Source organism: Anomaloglossus baeobatrachus, chromosome 1 (assembly GCF_048569485.1).
Source record: "Anomaloglossus baeobatrachus isolate aAnoBae1 chromosome 1, aAnoBae1.hap1, whole genome shotgun sequence".
Taxonomy (NCBI): Eukaryota; Metazoa; Chordata; class Amphibia; order Anura; family Aromobatidae; genus Anomaloglossus; species Anomaloglossus baeobatrachus.
The window spans coordinates 119638543-119656467 of NC_134353.1; the positions used below are offsets into that span (position 1 = coordinate 119638543).

At 45.5% G+C, this 17925-nt stretch overlaps 1 protein-coding gene across 1 annotated transcript in view; it reads left to right on the forward strand.

Annotated features, from left to right (window-relative positions):
• The first annotated feature begins 9629 nt into the window (after positions 1-9629).
• The window catches only part of GRXCR1 (glutaredoxin and cysteine rich domain containing 1), a 130798-nt gene continuing 122502 nt past the window's right edge, over positions 9630-17925 (forward strand). Inside the window, exon 1 of the mRNA XM_075333995.1 lies at positions 9630-10079. Coding sequence (XP_075190110.1) covers positions 9681-10079 — 399 coding nt within the window. The 5' untranslated portion in view covers positions 9630-9680. The remainder of the gene's footprint in view (positions 10080-17925) is intronic.

Sequence of the window (17925 nt, forward strand, 5' to 3'; positions counted from 1 at the left end):
GTGCAGGTCTCGGAAAGGAAATAGCGCTATTAGGTTTTGCAGCTTAAATTTTTTTGGAGTAGATTGCAGACACTGTGTTGCATTTGCAGAGCCCTTAAGGTGCTAAACCAGGAGAAAATCCCAGATGTGACCTCATGTTTGAAACTAGACCCCTGTTACGAATCGGCACCGCCATAGTCTCAAGCAGCCTGCTGCGGTTCCAGTTGCGTCCAGGTGCCGGCTGCCGTTTTTGGCCGTGCCTCGGGGCGTCCAGCTAGCTGCTTCCTCCTCCACGTCTAACTGTGGAGAGGCAGGTAGTGCGCATGCGCATGTTGATTTACCCCAGCCAGGGCCTAAAGGCCCTGTCACACACAGAGATAAATCTGCGGCAGATCTGTGGTTGCAGTGAAATTGTGGAGAATCAGTGCCAGGTTTGTGGCTGTGTATAAATGGAACAATATGTCCATGATTTCACTGCAACCACAGATCTGCCAAAGATTTATCTCTGTGTGTAAAGTGGCTTTTAGTGCGAAAAGCCTCTTTGCACAGGTACTTGGACTTCATGCAGTGTCTAAGGGGTACTTTGCACACTACGACATCGCAGGTGTGATGTCGGTGGGGTCAAATCGAAAGTGACTCACATCCGGCATCGCTGTCGACATTGGAGTATGTGAATCCTTTTTACTACGATTAACGAGCGCAAAAGCGTTGAAATCGTATGATCGGTGTAGCGTCGGTCATTTCCATAATTTCGGAAGGACCGATGTTACGATGTTGTTCCTCGTTCCTGCGGCAGCACACATCGCTGTGTGTGAAGCTGCAGGAGCGAGGAACATCGCCTTACCTGCGTCCCGGCTGCAATGAGGATGGAAGAAGGTGGGCGGGATGTTTACATCCTGCTCATTTCCTCCCCTCCGCTTCTATTGGCCGCCTGCCGTGTGACGTCGCTGTGATGCCGCACGACCTGCCCCCTTAGGAAGGAGGTGGTTCGCCGGCCAGAGCAACGTCGCAGGGCAGGTAAGTGCATGTGAAGCTGCCGTAGCGATAATGTTCACTACGGCAGCTATCACAAGATATCGCAGCTGCGACGGGGGCGGGGACTATCGCACTCGGCATCGCTACCATCGGCTTGCGATGTCGTAGTGTGCAAAGTACCCCTAGGTCCTGTGCTGTGCCTACTGAGCATGCTAATGCCGATAGTCTGATTTCTGAGACAGTTGTTCAGGCTACTGAGCATACTCAGCCAGTTAGTGCATCAGAGGCTAAGTTCAGTAAGGACCTCGCTGGGCATGTCCGTGAGGTGACAGGCCCTGATAGGCCGACACGCATCAGGTGTCCTGATGATGTGTCCACTCCGGACTGGCTCGCAGAGGCCCGCCTCTATGACTTGGCACCTCATAATTGGTCGTCAGATGATGACTGGTGAGGTGTTTGGGGCGTGGCTGCCATGAGGTCATCAGTGACGTGATGGTTCCGGATAGGCCGCTGGTGATGTCATTGATGACATGCACTCTGCTATTGGCTCCTGGAGGTGCCATTTTGGTCCACCCTGGGTTTGGGGCGGACCTAGGTATAAAAGGGGCTGGAAAAAACATGGAGGTGCGCAGTCTTCTCATATGCTCAGATAGAGCACACCTCCATGTTTAGAGCCTCATTGTGGCATAAGCCTGTGGATTGGAAGCGGTAGGTAGGGATAGGCAACCGGTGCCAGCCACGTCCAGACACCCGTGGCTGGGCACGATTGGGTCAGGCGCCGTGCTTCCCTCCTACTGTCCAGTCCTGCTAGTGCAGCCCAGTGGAGTTAACTTGGCTACAGCTGCTGCGCCACCTGTCCTCCTCATATCGGCTTCCCAGTCAACGCTACCGGTGTGACCACCTGGCCTAACGTGTCCTGTACACATGTGGCCAGTTGAGAGCCCCGGTGTCCAGAAATGCTAATCGGTGGACCGATCAGTCTGACGTGTCCTACACATGTGGCCAACAGGGCACTTCGCGGTGGTCTTCCGGTCAACGCTACCTGGTCACCACCCGGCCTGATGTGTTCCCTGCACACGTGGTCGGTGTAGCGCCCCAGGTACACCGAAACGCTACACATGTGACCGGTTCCCATGTCTCCTATGCAATTAACAGGGGTGCCTCACGGTTAAGAGTGTAGCCTACACCCCTGTACCTCATGGTTCTGTATTCTCCGCCTAACCTTCGGGTTGCCAGTGTGACGCCCTGGCCTATCAGGTCGTCACAGGACATTGTGCAATCTGCCCTTCTGCATGGTGTCCATCTCCTCCTTAGTTACAGGTCCCTGGCCTTTGGTATTGCTAAGAACAAGCTAATCAAAAATCCTAGAAACACTATGCACCACACCCACCAGACACACCAATGGGTAGCCTGAAGGGAACAGGGCCGCCCACTTAGGGGGTTGGTTAGGGAGGGTCAGAAGTGTCAGGAGTAGTCAGTCGTGTGGTGACTCTTGAGAGGAGTAGTTGGAGGAGGTTAGGAGCTGGGCTCCTCAGTTACTAGGTGGCAGACGTTGGTCTGGGGCTGGTAGGAGCTGGAACCCCGGTCGCAGGGGATCGTGTCAAGGGGCACAGAACTGCCGAGCAGGGCAGCCGGCGGCCTTAAGCCATCTCCGGGCAGGGGCCAGGGCACGGCAGGACTAGGCCGGGAAGTAGCTTTAAGCATCCTGGTAATTTACCCGACGAGGGCGAAGACTTCATGATTCGTCCTCCATCTGCTCCAAAATTGGGGTACTAGCGCAACGAGGGAGATAGGACTTTCCCAATACACAGTCCAGAAAATCCCAAGCGTGAACCCTGAGAGCAAGCTCACTTCGTTAGCCATATGGGTGAGCGGGACCCGACTAGTTTCACACTACAGGGGCCAACCCGTGAAGACAGTGCCAAGGAAAAGGTCACAGGCTAACAAGAAACACCATCGGGTATGGGATCCCAGCGTGCTCCCTCTCTGCTACAGCGGTGCTAAGAATTCCGATTTACAAGTTGTCAGTGTCAGCGTTATTGGACTGAGTGAGTACGCAGTGACCCTTTCCTCCCCAACGGAGCTCCCCTCCCACCATCACCAAGCCCTGGGGCACTCTCCCCCTACCCACATAGGGGTTATACACCTCGCTGCTATACCATCGCCACCAGGCGCTCTCCACAGCAGCGGTGGTCTTACACTTTACCACACACCGTGGGTGGCGTCACGAACTCCAACAACAAAACCCCTTGTAAATACCCCCCTTTTATTTCGGGTGTCTGCGCAGCCCCTCCTGGGTCCAGAGGTCCCTCAAACCACTGCAAATCCGGATCTGAGCAGCAGCCCGGCTGCTAGCGCTGGGGCGGTACACCAGCAGCTCCTTTTCCATCTGGAAGCACGGTGGACCCCGATTGGCAATACACCACCTTATCCTAATCCGCCAGTCCCCGCATAACAGCCCCTTTAGGAACTCATTCAGGGTTTTTTTTAATTATGTTGCATTCATAAGTGCTTTGTAGAACTTTATAACAGTTTTTTTCCCAGTAAAATGTTGTTTTAACTAAAAATTTGTAATTTTCAGGAGTGGTAACAGAAAAAAAGGTAGCAAATAATTTGTTACACAATTTCTGTTGAGTGCGGTGATATACCATTTGTGGTAAAAAAAAAAAATCTTTTGGCACATGGCCAGGTTCAGAAAATGTCAAGATTCTGTTGTCTTTCTGTGGATTAACCACTAGGGACTACTATTCACCTTGATAATTGTCCTGTATTTCCACTCCTTACCACTGGAGGCTGCTGTTGTATTCTGTAATTGTCCTTTACTACCTTGGCAGATTCTGAATCTGTAGAATCCATCTTGTTTCCTGTTTGGGTCTACTTAAAGCCAAATAGCACACTCACTAATTGCTAGAGTATTTTTTTGTCTAGTTCCAATCTCCAGCTCCTGAGAACTGTCTTACCCAGACTGTTTCCACGTCTCCCCTGAATGTTTCCTACAGCTCCTATTTCTGCCTCCAAGGACTTCTACCACCATTTGCTTTTTCTTGTTTGTGCTCTTCTGGCCATTGTAGTCTAGTCATGTTCCACCGGTAACTGTATAATCAAGCTTTCATCATGGAGTCACATTCGGTGGCGACTATGACAAATATTGAGTATTCATCTACCAGTTGTGATGAGAAGACAGATGACACAGGGATCCCTAAACTGACCCTAAGACTTAGACCCTGTCCTGTCCCTTATCCCAACGATAGACTTGAAGGTAGTCAGGGTCGAGCCTCCAATGTGACCCTTTTCTCTATCCTGGTCCTGATGACTAAATTCCCCACCCACCCAGGGGTCTGACCGGCAGTGAGATCCCAAAAATTCACCAATACAGAACAACGGACGAGGTAGACCAAAACTCACACACACCTAAATCCTGCACCAGGAGATAACCAAAGGTGTACAGGTAAGGGTACAAAGAAAAGGGGGTGGTAGAAAAGACTTACTACAATCACAGCAGATAGCAACAGACACGTCCTCTCTGCTCCTGGGCTAGCTCCAACTGAGTTGAATATCCAGCAACCTCTCCAGGAAGCAGAGGGATTATTTACAGGCTGGAAATAAGCAACTGCCGGCAGCTGAGTAAGTCTGCTGCTGCACCAGAGAAGAGGTTAACCCTAAAAGGAAAACAACACCGTTTAAAGGTACAAGGTCTTAGATGGTAATAGAGAACTCTGATCCTGAGCCACTTCCATACTGACAGATCAAAAGAATTGTGTATCATTATGCTTCTGACACATAAAGCTTCACCCTGGGCAAACACCCACGTTGAAGCTCACGACGATTGACTTAATGATTTGGAGGCCTTCCCAGCAGCCATAAGTCAAGTGTTTGATGACCCGAATCATTGTGCAAAAAGTTCAGCTACATTCATGGCTCTACGTCAGGGTAAATGCTCTGTCGCGGAATATGACACAGAATTCAGACGGTGGGTGATTGATACCGAATGGAATAATGCTGCAAAATGATCTTTTTTTTAAGAATGTTCTCTCCAGGGCAATCAAAATTGAACTAGCATGAGATGATGCACCCACAAATTTTGATAACTTCCTTCACCATTGTATTTGAATAGACACCTAATCAGAAAGAAGACTCGAGTAGTGGAATTCAAACTGGTCCCATAATATGAATCATTTTTTACCTGCTTCAACCACCAGTCTTTGACATAAAGAGTCCTCACAAATCTGAAGCCGAACCCATGCAGGTTGACAGCCTAATAAAACATGAAAATGCTGAGAGAAAACAACAGAGACTAGGAAAATTAGTGTTTCAATTGTGGCAAGACTGACCACTTTCTCATCAATTTTCCTTCACGACTACATAAAACAGTGGCCGTGGTAGCCATAACTCCCAACCCTCCTGGGTTCAGCGGGACTGTCCAGATTTGAAGGTTTAGTTCCACTGTCCTGGCACATCGGAGCTTTTGTCCCAACTTCCTCACTCTCTTTGCTGGCTTCGTAGCTCCTCCTCTTCAGAGGACAGAGCTGGCATCTCTCTGGAAACTTACATAATTTAATTAAACAATTCTCTTATTTGGTCTCCACGAGACTCAAGCTCACAAATAGCTGTAGCAATGAGAAATAGCCCACAATGAGGAAGAATTTAGTATACTTGAGCTGTATTGCAACCAGTGAACCCAGAAACAGATTATATAGGTACATAAAGATACATCTGTACCTGGTACCACTCCCTTTCACTATTTAAACTCACTCCTAACTCTCCCATGTGCCAGTTACAGTTCTTCTATGCTGACCTCCTAGGAGAAGTTGTTCTTATGGAAGCTGTGGAGTTCAATTTTTTTTTATGCCTGCTTGTTTCTTTCTCCAGTGTTGTCTTATTGTAGTAATCTCACTAGCTAGGGCTATCCCAAGGTTAGTCAAGGCTTAAGCATGTGATTGTGCACGGGGGAAGGACCCATCTAGGGATGATTGGGAGTGCAGCGTTCAGTCTCAGGTGAGTGTTTATGGGTGAGGCCTAACCCACCTCCCTATCTTAAGGGCCTTCGTTTTACCTTTTTCACTTGTTTCTTCCTTTCTTTTGTGTCAAACACGAAGCTTCTCTTCACCCTGTTGTGACATATACTCCAGAATATTTAGAAACAGATTGCAGTGTTTCATAAAATGGCAAAATACGGCTCTGAAGATAATTCCTGAGAATCTGTAAAAAATGTAATGATCCCCAACCAAAGATACCCAGAAAAGCCAAGCTAAGCACCGTTCATGACTGTTCATGAAAGGGGGGAATAATGTCAAGAGTCTGTTGTCCTTCAGTGGATTGATCACTAATAGCTGTCAAGTCAGCAATCTTCCCATGATTGTGTAGCCTACTGAACCAGACTAATGGACCATTTTAAACGCTTAGGAAGCCTTTGCTGGTGTTTTGTGGTAATTATTCTAATTTTCTGAGATAATGACTTTTAGGTTTTCATTGGCTGTAAGGCATAATCATCAACAGTAACAGAAATAAACAGTTGACATAGATCAATCTGTTTTTAAGGACACTATCCTTTTTGTATTGAATAACTGAAATAAATTAAGTTTTTGAGGACAGTCTAATTTATTGAGATGCACTTGTATATCCTCACATTGTATTTGAAGCTGTATTGATTAACCCTAATTTAACTTATTTATCAGTCCACTTAGGTACCATCACCCATCATTCACATTTTTCACCACCTAGCCTCTACTGGGAGCGCGAGAGCATAAACATTTTTATAATGAAAAATATTGTGGCAGGTATGTATGACAGAGGTGGTGTAAACCTGGATGTCTCCTCTGGTACTTGTAGTGTCATGAGTCCTATAGGGCATTCCAGTGACAGGTATTATAGATAGCTGGAGAGATGGGCTGGTTTGGCTATCCACATACCTCTGCCCATGGGTGTGTCTCATGTGTTAAGATGGAGACTGGTTGTTTGGCACATGGTCAGTGTGTGGAGGTTTGTGACACCTCCACAACTAATCTCAGAGGGAGGGGTTGTGTGTACTGACCGGGGTCAGTGAGTGGAGAGGGGGGTATCTGCATTGCCTGTGGATAATCTATGCGGGCGTACCGTGACTTAAACGGAATGTATACTGTGTCTGTGTCCTGGGAAGACAAGTGCTTGTGAGTGTGGTTTATGTGCTGTATAATAAACTCGCTGAACTTTTAATGGAAATAGTTATGTTGTTACCCCTAAGAAGCAAGCAGAGTGAGTAACCCCACGGCATTTTTGTGTGAAAAATTTGATTTTTTTTTTACTTTCATGGCTCAACGTTATACAATTCTGTGAAACAGAATGGGGATTCAAAGTGCTCACCTCACATCTAGATGAATTCCATGAGGTGCCTAGTTTCCAAAATGGGGTCAATTGTAGGGTTTTTCCCTGTTCAAGCTCCTCCACAACTGTACAAGTGCGACATGGCATTTGCTAACGATTCCAGCCAATTTTGCGTTCCAAAAGTCAAATAGTGCTCCTTCACTTCTGAGCCCTGCCGTTCGCCAAAACAGTAATTTTCCACCAGATATGGGGTATTGGCATACTCAGGAAAAATCAACAATTTCTATGGCACATTTTTCCTTTTACCCTTGTGAAAATGCAAAATTTGGGGCTAAAACAGAATTTGGTGAGAAAATGTAAAATTTTAATTTTTGACTGTCACATCACTTTAGTTTCTGTAAAGCACCTAAAGGTTTAATAAACTTCTTGGATGTGGTTTTGAGCAGTTTGATGTGTATTTTTTAGAATGGTGTTACTTCTGGGGATTTTATGTCACCTAGGCCTCTCAAAGTCACTTCACACGTGATATGGACCTATAAAAAATTGGTCTTGTGAATTTTGTTCGCTAAAGGAGAAATTGGTGATAAACTTTTAACCCTTCTAACCTCCTAAAAAAAAAATTATATTTCAAAACTGGTGCTGATATAAAATAGACATGGGAAATGTTATTTGTTAACTGTTTTGTATGATATAACCCTGTGATTTAAGGACACACAAATAAAAAGTTTGCAAATTGCTAAATTTTTGCCAAATTTCCAATATTTTCACAAATAAATGCAAAAAATATCATCCTAAATTTACCACTAATGTAACGTACAATATGTAAAAAAAAATATTCTCAAAATCACTTGGATCCATTGACGCGTTTTAGAGTTATTACCGTTTTTTTCGAATTATAAACCACTCTTTTCCTCTCAAAAATTTGGGAGGAAAGTGAGGGGTGCAGCTTAAAATCCCAATGTAGCTTACTGGGGTTTGGTGGAGAGGTGTAGGAGGAGGTAGGGGCAATGCTGCAGTAGCTGTGCAGGGTCTGCGAAGGCTGTGTGGGGTCTGGAGAGGCTGTGCAGGGTCTGCGGCGGCTGTTCATGGGCTGCTGCGGTGGCTGTGCAGGGTCTGCGGCGGCTGTGTATGGGTTGTGGCGGCTGTGCAGGGTCTGCAACTGCTGTGCAGGGTCTGCGGTGGCTGTGCAGGGTCGGTGGCTAGCCTGGGACTGCGGGTGGTGAGGGTTTCATATAATGGCACCTGGATTCGACGTGTGCGCAGATGGAGCTCTCAGCTCAAGAGCTCATCTGCGCACGCTCCGCCCCCGAGACCATTGATCTCCCAGCAGCGGACTTAAGGAAAACGTCACATGGAGGTGGCGCATGGCAGATGAGATTTTTGCTTGTCATTGAGCCAAGAGCTCAATCTGCGCACGCGCCGACTTCGGGCATCATTATTTGAAGCCCTCAATGCCGGCAGCCAGCAGCCCCAGCACAGCTGTCCGAGCATCAGCACCAGCACAGCTACCTATGCACCAGCATAGCTGACCCAGCACAGCCACCCCAGCATGAGCACAGCCATCCCAGCACACGCACAGCTGCCCCAGCACAGCCTCCACCACCGAAAATTTCATGGACAGCATCTGGGAAACCCACCGACTGCACCGCCTGCAGCATTGCCTGCTCCACCACTGCCCCTGGCTCCCGTGACCCTGCTCCACCACTGCTGCCGCCCCCTCTGGTAAGACACCACCGGATTATAAGATGGACCCTATTTTTTTCACCTTTTTTTTCCTCTCAATTTGGGGTGTGTCTTATAATCCGGTACATCTTATAAACCAAAAATTATGGTAATTCATAAATTGACACTGGTCAGAAATGAAAAAAATGGCCTGGTCAAAAAGGTGAATACAGCCTCAGGGATGAAGGGGTAAGTATCCCTCTGTGTCCATAAAATTATACAATTTTTTCATTGCTTTTTGAAATTCCTGCATTGTCAAAGCTCAATTCTTCTACTTTTTATACTGAGAATCAGATTGTATAGCTCATTTACAGTGCACATCTGGTCATAGAACATATTGCTAGATGAATTTCTAAAATGTACATTGCATCCTTTTATCCTCGCAGGTAACTCATTTATCAAATGCTTTTCTTCGTTAACATTGCTTCTCTTTACCAGTTCTGCTGTGAAAGTACACTACAGCTCTTACATAATTAATCCAGCATATTCTTTTACAGGTTTTAGCTTAAGGGTAACCATAGCACACAGGAATTCATTATTCATCGCAGTTTCAGAGTAAGCTACACCTTTCCATACCAGACGTTATTTCCTTATGGGTGCTGTAGTCATTACCAGGAGTATTGCTGTTACTCAGAGTGTGAGAGCTTGGCAAGTAAGGCGACGCTCTGGGGCCTGGACAATGTAATCGATTTTTATTGTTACCCATGGATGGAGATATATTAAACATGGAGATGAAGCCTGAAGGAGACAGGCAACAAAGAAAAGTTCGGTTTAGGGTAGCGTCGTCTTACAGTGGACGAGTGCTGAAAGAAGTCTACACTGATGGGGACTCCGTGGATTCTGAATGTGCCAGCAGCTCAGAAACCGACCAGAACAGCATACCAAGTGAAACAGATTGTAATCATAATGGCTTTCTAGGGTCAGAGTACGATGAAAGTGAAAATGAACCGGACGATTTGCTTGTTTTAGCAAGAGCCACCAAAGATAGAGGGTTTGGAACCAAGAGGGTGAATATTCTCAGTAAGAATGGCACAGTGCGAGGAGTCAAGCACAAAGTCAGTGCAGGCCAAGCACTGTTTGACAATTTGGCAAAAGTTTTCCAGGTAAGATAAGACAATAAAAATTAACAGAATTGACTTATAATGGGTTCCAACTGTTCGGTCAAAGGGCTCATCTTTAAAAATGACTGCGTTTTTTATGGTTTAGATGGAGCCTCTGATGCAAATGTGAACAAGGCCCAAGCCATAATTACTAGTTTACTGGGTACTTTAAGTACAACTCGGGGGATTTCTAGGTATGATTTCTAGTGATCAATGTTTGTCCCGTCTCACTGCCTGTTTTATCCTCTATATGTACAAAATAGTAGCTTGGTCTAAGCTTCATCAAGGTGCATTACGAATGGTCTCACATCCCAATGAAATATTGTGTGACTTCTGGTTTTCATGACACTATGAACGGTGAGGGTTTTAAGTGATTGCTCAATTATAAATCTTAAGGCCCTTATACACAATATATAACTGTCAGACAATTGGCCAAATTATCACCTCTCTCGGTTCCTCCATAACATGAATTGTTCTGTGTTCTCTATGAAAGAACCTCTGCCAGACTCCTTGTGGTGGCTTTTCTCTATAAGAACAAAAAAAGTGATAGTCTGAAATCGAACATGCTTTATCCTTACCTCCCACAACATCATTTGTTGGGGATCGTGTGTATGTGTGTGTGGGGGGAAAGTTAAGAGGAAAAGCTGTGGAGAATAAAGCGCAATAGGGTCTTACCCTTATAGGCACAGGGCAATAAGCAAGGGGAGCAAATATACTCACCAACTGTAGTTGTGACAGTCACAACTACTGTACTCGCATTTACAAATGGATCCAGGCAGCGGCAACCCAAAGTGGCTGATAACAGAGAACAATTGTAGAAAAGGGTTTCTATACCGCGCCAATGATCACAAATCTGGAAGTCGGATTGATGTGGCTTTATTGTAGCATAGGTCTACGCGTTTCAGGAGCTCTGCTCCCTTCCACAAGTAGAGTTGCTGCACCTTCAGTGTCAATCCCCAAAGTGGCCCACTTTGAGACACATAGGAGAGAAATTATGTTCATAGGATTTTTTCTTCTTCTACTTGACCCTTTTATCGATTGGAGATTTAGCAGTAGTCACTGAAAGAAAGCTACTTCATTCCTAACATTCCTCCTTTAAGTTGAATTGAATTGATAACTGGTCACATTTAAGGACCAGCCCCATAAGAGGTTTCAGGTGTCTTGTTCTACACAGGATAAAATAGGACTGTTCTTGTCCTATTTCTGTAGGTAACTTACATAAGGAAGAGCAGCTACTTTAGTATTTAATAAAACATTATGCTTCCTGAAAAATATTCACTTTTTCATGCATTAGTATATAATGTGACATTTATAACATATGTTTATATACCGTAGTTATTTTATATGTTGCATTATATATAGCACTGTTCTTTACTATTAGCTGAGATATATTGGATAGTGATATTTCGGTATCGGTGATCTAGGATATGACGAAGACCAAGTTCTTGGGAGAACACAGAGCTCTAGCAGCAGTAAATGAGACTAATAATACATAATTTATATAGCTGTATACTAGAAACAGGGTGAAGCCTATGGTCATGGTAATTTATTAGATTCACTACAACATATGTGGACCTGCCGTTGTTAATATTCATGAATGTAAACTCTAGATTTCATTTGACAAATGTCATATCCCTAAAAAGCTCCCTGTGTTGTAACCAATATTGAGTCATGTAACCGATCTTACCTGAGGACGGCAGGTATCTTCATCAGCTGCAATGAAGCGCTCAGTAAGAAGCTTGATACGCATTGCTTGGCTTTAGTCGACTATTCATCACTGCAGGTTATACCTTCTGGATAGCAAGACTTCATCAACTTTGGCACAATGAGTTCTCTATGGTTCAAGACTAGGTTAATGCAAAATGTCACCTTTATATCACCCTCTTTATACAAGAAAATTAAAGGGGTTCTCCACTAACTTGAAAACCCTTTTTAAATGAAATTAGTCCTCCTTGTAAAATAATAACACCACATACTTGCCTCCCACAGTAGTGTCATTCCAGCAATGTCAGTGCTGGATCTTGCGTGACATTGGTATTCTACATGAGCCCTATTGCCAATCAGTGGCTGCTATTGGGCTGCTGCGCTCTAAGTTATACCACTTGTTCGTCATTCATCCAATGGAAAGGAGAGAAAAAAAAGCTTTTCCAGGAAGGTTCACACACTGCGTTTTTTTGACGCTGCGTTTTTGTGCGTTTTTTGCGGCAAAAACTGCACAAAAACGCACCCGCGTCAAAAAAACGTGGCAAAAACCGCACGCGTTGTGCCGCGATTTGGTGCGGTTTTTTGCTGCGTTTTGCTGCGTTTTTGCTCACTGCGTCTTTATGCGTTTTTTATCAGTGAACAAAAAAAAATGTCTGATGTCATTTCCTTCTTCAATGTGTTCTTCATTCTCCACTAGTGTATACAGAAGAGCAGACAGCTGCAGAACTACAAGGCTCAGCATACTCCATCCAATAGTGTATGCAGGAGAGCAGACAGCAGCTGCAGAACTACAAGGCTCAGCATGCTCCATCCAGGACTGTATGCTTGAGGGAGAGTCAGGGGCAGCAGACCTACAAGGCTCAGCATCCTCCATCCAATAGTGTATGCAGGAGAGCAGACAGCAGCTGTCGAACTACAAGGCTCAGCATCCTCCTTCCAGGACTGTATGCAGGATTTCTTTGCCCCCCCAAACAAAAAAAATGACGTGGGCTTCGCCATATTTTTGTATGCTAGCCAGGTACAGCAGGCAGGTACGGGCTGCCCCCAACCCCCAGCTGCCTATTTGTACCCGGCTGGGAACCAAAAATATAGGGAAGCCCTTTTTTTTAAAATTATTTCATGAATTTCATGAAATAATTTAAAAAAAATATGACGTGAGCTTCGCCCAATTTTTGAGTCCAGCCGGGTACAACTAGGCAGCTGGGGATTGGAATCCACAGTGCAGGGTGCCCATGCTTTCTGGGCACCCCCGCTGTGAATTGCAGTCCCACAGCCACCCCAGAAAACGGCGCTTTCATAGAAGCGCCATCTTCTGGCGCTGTATCCAACTCTCCAGCTGCCCTGATGCCGGGTGGTTCGCTGGGTAATAATGGGGTTAGGGCTAGCTGTATAGCTGGCCCTAAGCCCGAAATTCATGGTGTCACGCCAATATTAGACATGGCCACCATGAATTTCTAGTAAAGATAAAAACAAAACACAACACAAAGAAAAATATTTTTATTAGAAATAAAACACAAACCCCCCCTCCGCAGTAATCCTGGGTCAGGGTCCCGCGCCGTCCAATCCGGATCCAATATCATCTGATCGGTTTGCTGGAAGGCAAAGCGATCAGATGATGTGTCAGGATCAAGTGCCTGAATCCCATCACACATCAGCTGATTGTATAAAAGCCGATTATACAATCAGCTGATGCATCGGTGCAAAAAAAAATAAAAAAATAATAATACTCACATGAGTATTATGTTCTGATCCCGTCCGATCGCTGCAGCAGCTGCCGGTAATCAGGGATGAAGTCTCCTGATGCATCCGCTGATACCGGCCGGGCGCCCGCATCACCACGATACTTACGATCAGCTGATGCGTCAGGTGACTGCATCAGGTGATCCATCGCCACGTCCTGCATCCATCGGAGGTTTCCCGGCCGTCTGCACACAGCCGGAGCGGGGGGTGGCGATACCGTGAGAGGAGATGGGAGTGGGCATGGCACCGGGAGTCTGCAGACAGGTGAGTATAACTTTTTTTTTTTCTACTGTTAACTTTTGTTTTCGCAGCCGCTTCCACCTCCTGCCTGTACATGGCGCCGCACGGCAGCATACATGCACAGGACGGGAGGTGGAAGCGGTGGTGACGGTACCGGGAGGATTCACGCTTCTGTATATACTGACAGAAGGAATCCTCTTCCTGTACACGTCACTTTACTACCCACCTCCTGCGTTTATAGCTGCGTTTTTGGTCTTAGAAACGCACCAAAACGCAGCTATTTGCGTTTCTCATTGCGTCTTTCAACATCGCATTGAAACCTCCGATGGATGCAGGACCTGGCGATGGATCACCTGATGCAGTCACCTGATGCATCAGCTGATCGTAAGTATCGCGGTGACGCGGGCGCCCGGCCGGTATCAGAGGATGCGTCAGGAGACTTCATCCCTGATTACCGGCAGCTGCTGCAGCGATCGGACGGGATCAGACTCCTGCCCCATCGCTGCAGGAGCTGCCGGTAATCAGCACATAAGTGAGTATTATTTTTTTTTTTTGCACCGATGCATCAGCTGATTGTATAATCGGCTTTTATACAATCAGCTGATGTGTGATGGGATTCAGGCACTTGATCCTGACACATCATCTGATCGCTTTGCCTTCCAGCAAACCGATCAGATGATATTGGATCCGGATTGGACGGCGCGGGACCCTGACCCAGGATTACTGCGGAGGGGGGGTTCTTTATTTCAATAACGATGGAGTCACTAATTGTGTTGTGTTTTATTTCTAATAAAAATATTTTTCTGTGTGTTGTGTTTTTTTTTATCTTTACTAGAAATTCATGGTGGCCATGTCTAATATTGGCGTGACACCATGAATTTCGGGCTTAGGGCCAGCTATACAGTCAGCCCTAACCCCATTATTACCCAGCGAGCCACCCGGCATCAGGGCAGCTGGAAGAGTTGGATACAGCGCCAGAAGATGGCGCTTCTATGAAAGCGCCATTTTCTGGGGTGGCTGCGGGACTGCAATTCACAGCGGGGGTGCCCAGAAAGCATTGGAACCCTGCACTGTGGATTCCAATCCCCAGCTGCCTAGTTGTACCCGGCTGGACTCAAAAATTGGGCGAAGCTCACGTCATTTTTTTTTAAAATTATTTCATTAAATTCATGAAATAATTTAAAAAAAAAGGGCTTCCCTATATTTTTGGTTCCCAGCCGGGTACAAATAGGCAGCTGGGGGTTGGGGGCAGCCCGTACCTGCCTGCTGTACCCGGCTAGCATACAAAAATATGGCGAAGCCCACGTCATTTTTTTTGTTTGGGGGAGCAAAGAAATCCTGCATACAGTCCTGGAAGGAGGATGCTGAGCCTTGTAGTTCGACAGCTGCTGTCTGCTCTCCTGCATACACTATTGGATGGAGGATGCTGAGCCTTGTAGGTCTGCTCCCCCTGACTCTCCCTCAAGCATACAGTCCTGGATATAGCATGCTGAGCCTTGTAGTTCTGCAGCTGCTGTCTGCTCTCCTGCATACACTATTGGATGGAGTATGCTGAGCCTTGTAGTTCTGCAGCTGTCTGCTCTTCTGCATACACTAGTGGAGAATGAAGAACACATTGAAGAAGGAAATGACATCAGACCTTTTTTTTTTTGTTCACTGATAAAAAACGCATAAAGACGCAGTGAGAAAAAACGCAGCAAAACGCAGCAAAAAAACGCACCAAATCGCGGCAAAACGCGTGCGTTTTTTGCCACGTTTTTTTGACGAGGGTGCGTTTTTGTGCAGTTTTTGCCGCAAAAAACGCACAAAAACGCAGCGTCAAAAAAACGCAGTGTGTGAACCTAGCCTTAGGCTGCTTTCACACATCAGTTTTTTTTGCATCAGGCACAATCCGGCTCAAAAATCTATGCAACGGATGCGGCGAAAAAAACTGATCCATTGCATAAGTTTTTCCATGCGGCCCGTCCGTTTTTTGATGGATCCGGTTTGATACTGAGCATGCGCAGTTCAAAAAAAACGTATCCAGCTTCCGGATGCGTTTTTTTGCTACAGGACGCCGCATCCAGCGTCCATATGCTTGCATTGTAAATCGTGCTGCATCGCGCCGGATCCGCCGCGATGCGGTTTTTCGCCACAGACAAAAAACGCTGCAAGCAACGTTCCGTCCGGCCGCCGCATTGGCTAAATATGCCGCATCCGGCAAAAAAACAGACGCAACGCAAGGCCATGCGGCACAATCCGGCGCTAATGAAAGTCTATGAGGAAAAAATGCATCCGGCGGCAAAAAAAACCAGATGCGTTTTTTCTGCAAAGCGCCGGATTGTGCCTGATTGCAAAAAAATGATGTGTGAAAGCAGCCTTAGGTGGATAGCAGCACTCTACAGGCTCTAAAAAAGATTCATTATATTGTGTTGCCCCTCTAGAGTGACATATATTGGCTGAAGAACATTGCAATACAGTTGCTATTTAGCCTCACCTATCAATACATGTGTACACTTGGCTGACTTTTTACTGAAAAGACGCTAGTAAGTCACTGAAGGATACCTCTTGCTGTGACTTATCTCCTATTACAAAAAAAGTATTGAGTATCCAAGATTGCCGACCCTTCTTTTCCTCAATACCTTCCATCACTTAAAGACACTATCATACATAGACTGATGAGCAAAAGGGTAACAATGTTTTGAACTTTTGACTTTCATGCTCCATATCTCATCATCCACTACAGCTTTGAGCATACGACTAACTTCATTTTATAGACAATCATCTTGGCCATCTCATACATAGATTTACTATTTAGGATATGATTAGTTATGCAGATTCTTGTCACTGCATTTTTATGGTTTTGCTCTTGGTGGTAGAAAAATCTTTTTCTTCCTGTATACTATAAATTACAACTTATTCTCATAATCCCGAATAGCTCAGTGTGTTACTAGGCTGATTCCCAAGAGAAAGGTCACTGGTTTGAATCAACGAGTAGCCATGAAGATTTTCCAAGAAAGGAGAAACATCAGAATCCAGCTCATCAATAGCAGTCTATCGGCCAAGAAAATTGCCAGACTGCAGCACATGAGTGCTATGATGTTGGAAGAATTCGAAATGAAGTCTGTTCATCCATTCAAAAGCCAAGAGGTAGACGTCCAGGCAAGATATCGAAGTCAACAAATCGGCTCATCACAAGATCTATCTCTTCTGGCGCAACAAACATGGCAGAAGAGGAGGCTTGAATGCTTCATACTAGTTATATCACAGAACACAGTCATCCATGTAAGCACCGAGTGATGCACATTACACCAGTCTGGAATGGTGGTTTCAAAAAAGTAAACAAGCTTTGACTTCATCATTGTCATAAGAAGCGTAGGTTCGAGTGTTCAAAAAAAGTACAAAATGTGGACAGTAGAAGATTGAAAATGGATGCGATGAGGTGAAATTCAATAGACTAGGCTCTGATTGGTGCAAATAGGTCTGGGAAACAAGGGAAGAAGAGGCTAATGGATTGAGAAATTGAAGGCGCTGTCAAGCTCTGATGATGATATGGTCTGAGCAAATGGTGCTGGTTCACAGCCAAAGGCCTTGGATACTTGACCAGGATTGATGGTGGTCTCAGTGTTGAGCTATATACAGCACCTACAAGTAGTATTCAACCCCCTGCAGATTTAGCAGGTTTACACATTCGGAATTAACTTGGTATTGTGACATTTGGACTGTAGATCAGCCTGGAAGTGTGAAATGCACTGCAGCAAAAAATAATGTTATTTCTTTCTTTATTTTTTTTTTTAAATTGTGAAAAGTTTATTCAGAGGGGCATTTATTATTCAACCCCTCAAACCACCAGAATTCTGTTTGGTTCCCCTAAAGTATTAAGAAGTATTTCAGGCACAAAGGACAATGAGCTTCACATGTTTGGATTAATTATCTTTTTTTCCAGCCTTTTCTGACTAATTAAGACCCTCCCCAAACTTGTGAACAGCACTCATACTTGGTCAACATTGGAAAGACAAAGGAGCATTCTAAGGCCATCAGAGACAAGATCGTGGAGGGTCACAAGGCTGGCAAGGGGTACAAAACCCTTTCCAAGGAGTTGGGCCTACCTGTCTCCACTGTTGGGAGCATCATCCGGAAGTGGAAGGCTTATGGAACTACTGTTAGCCTTCCACGGCCTGGACAA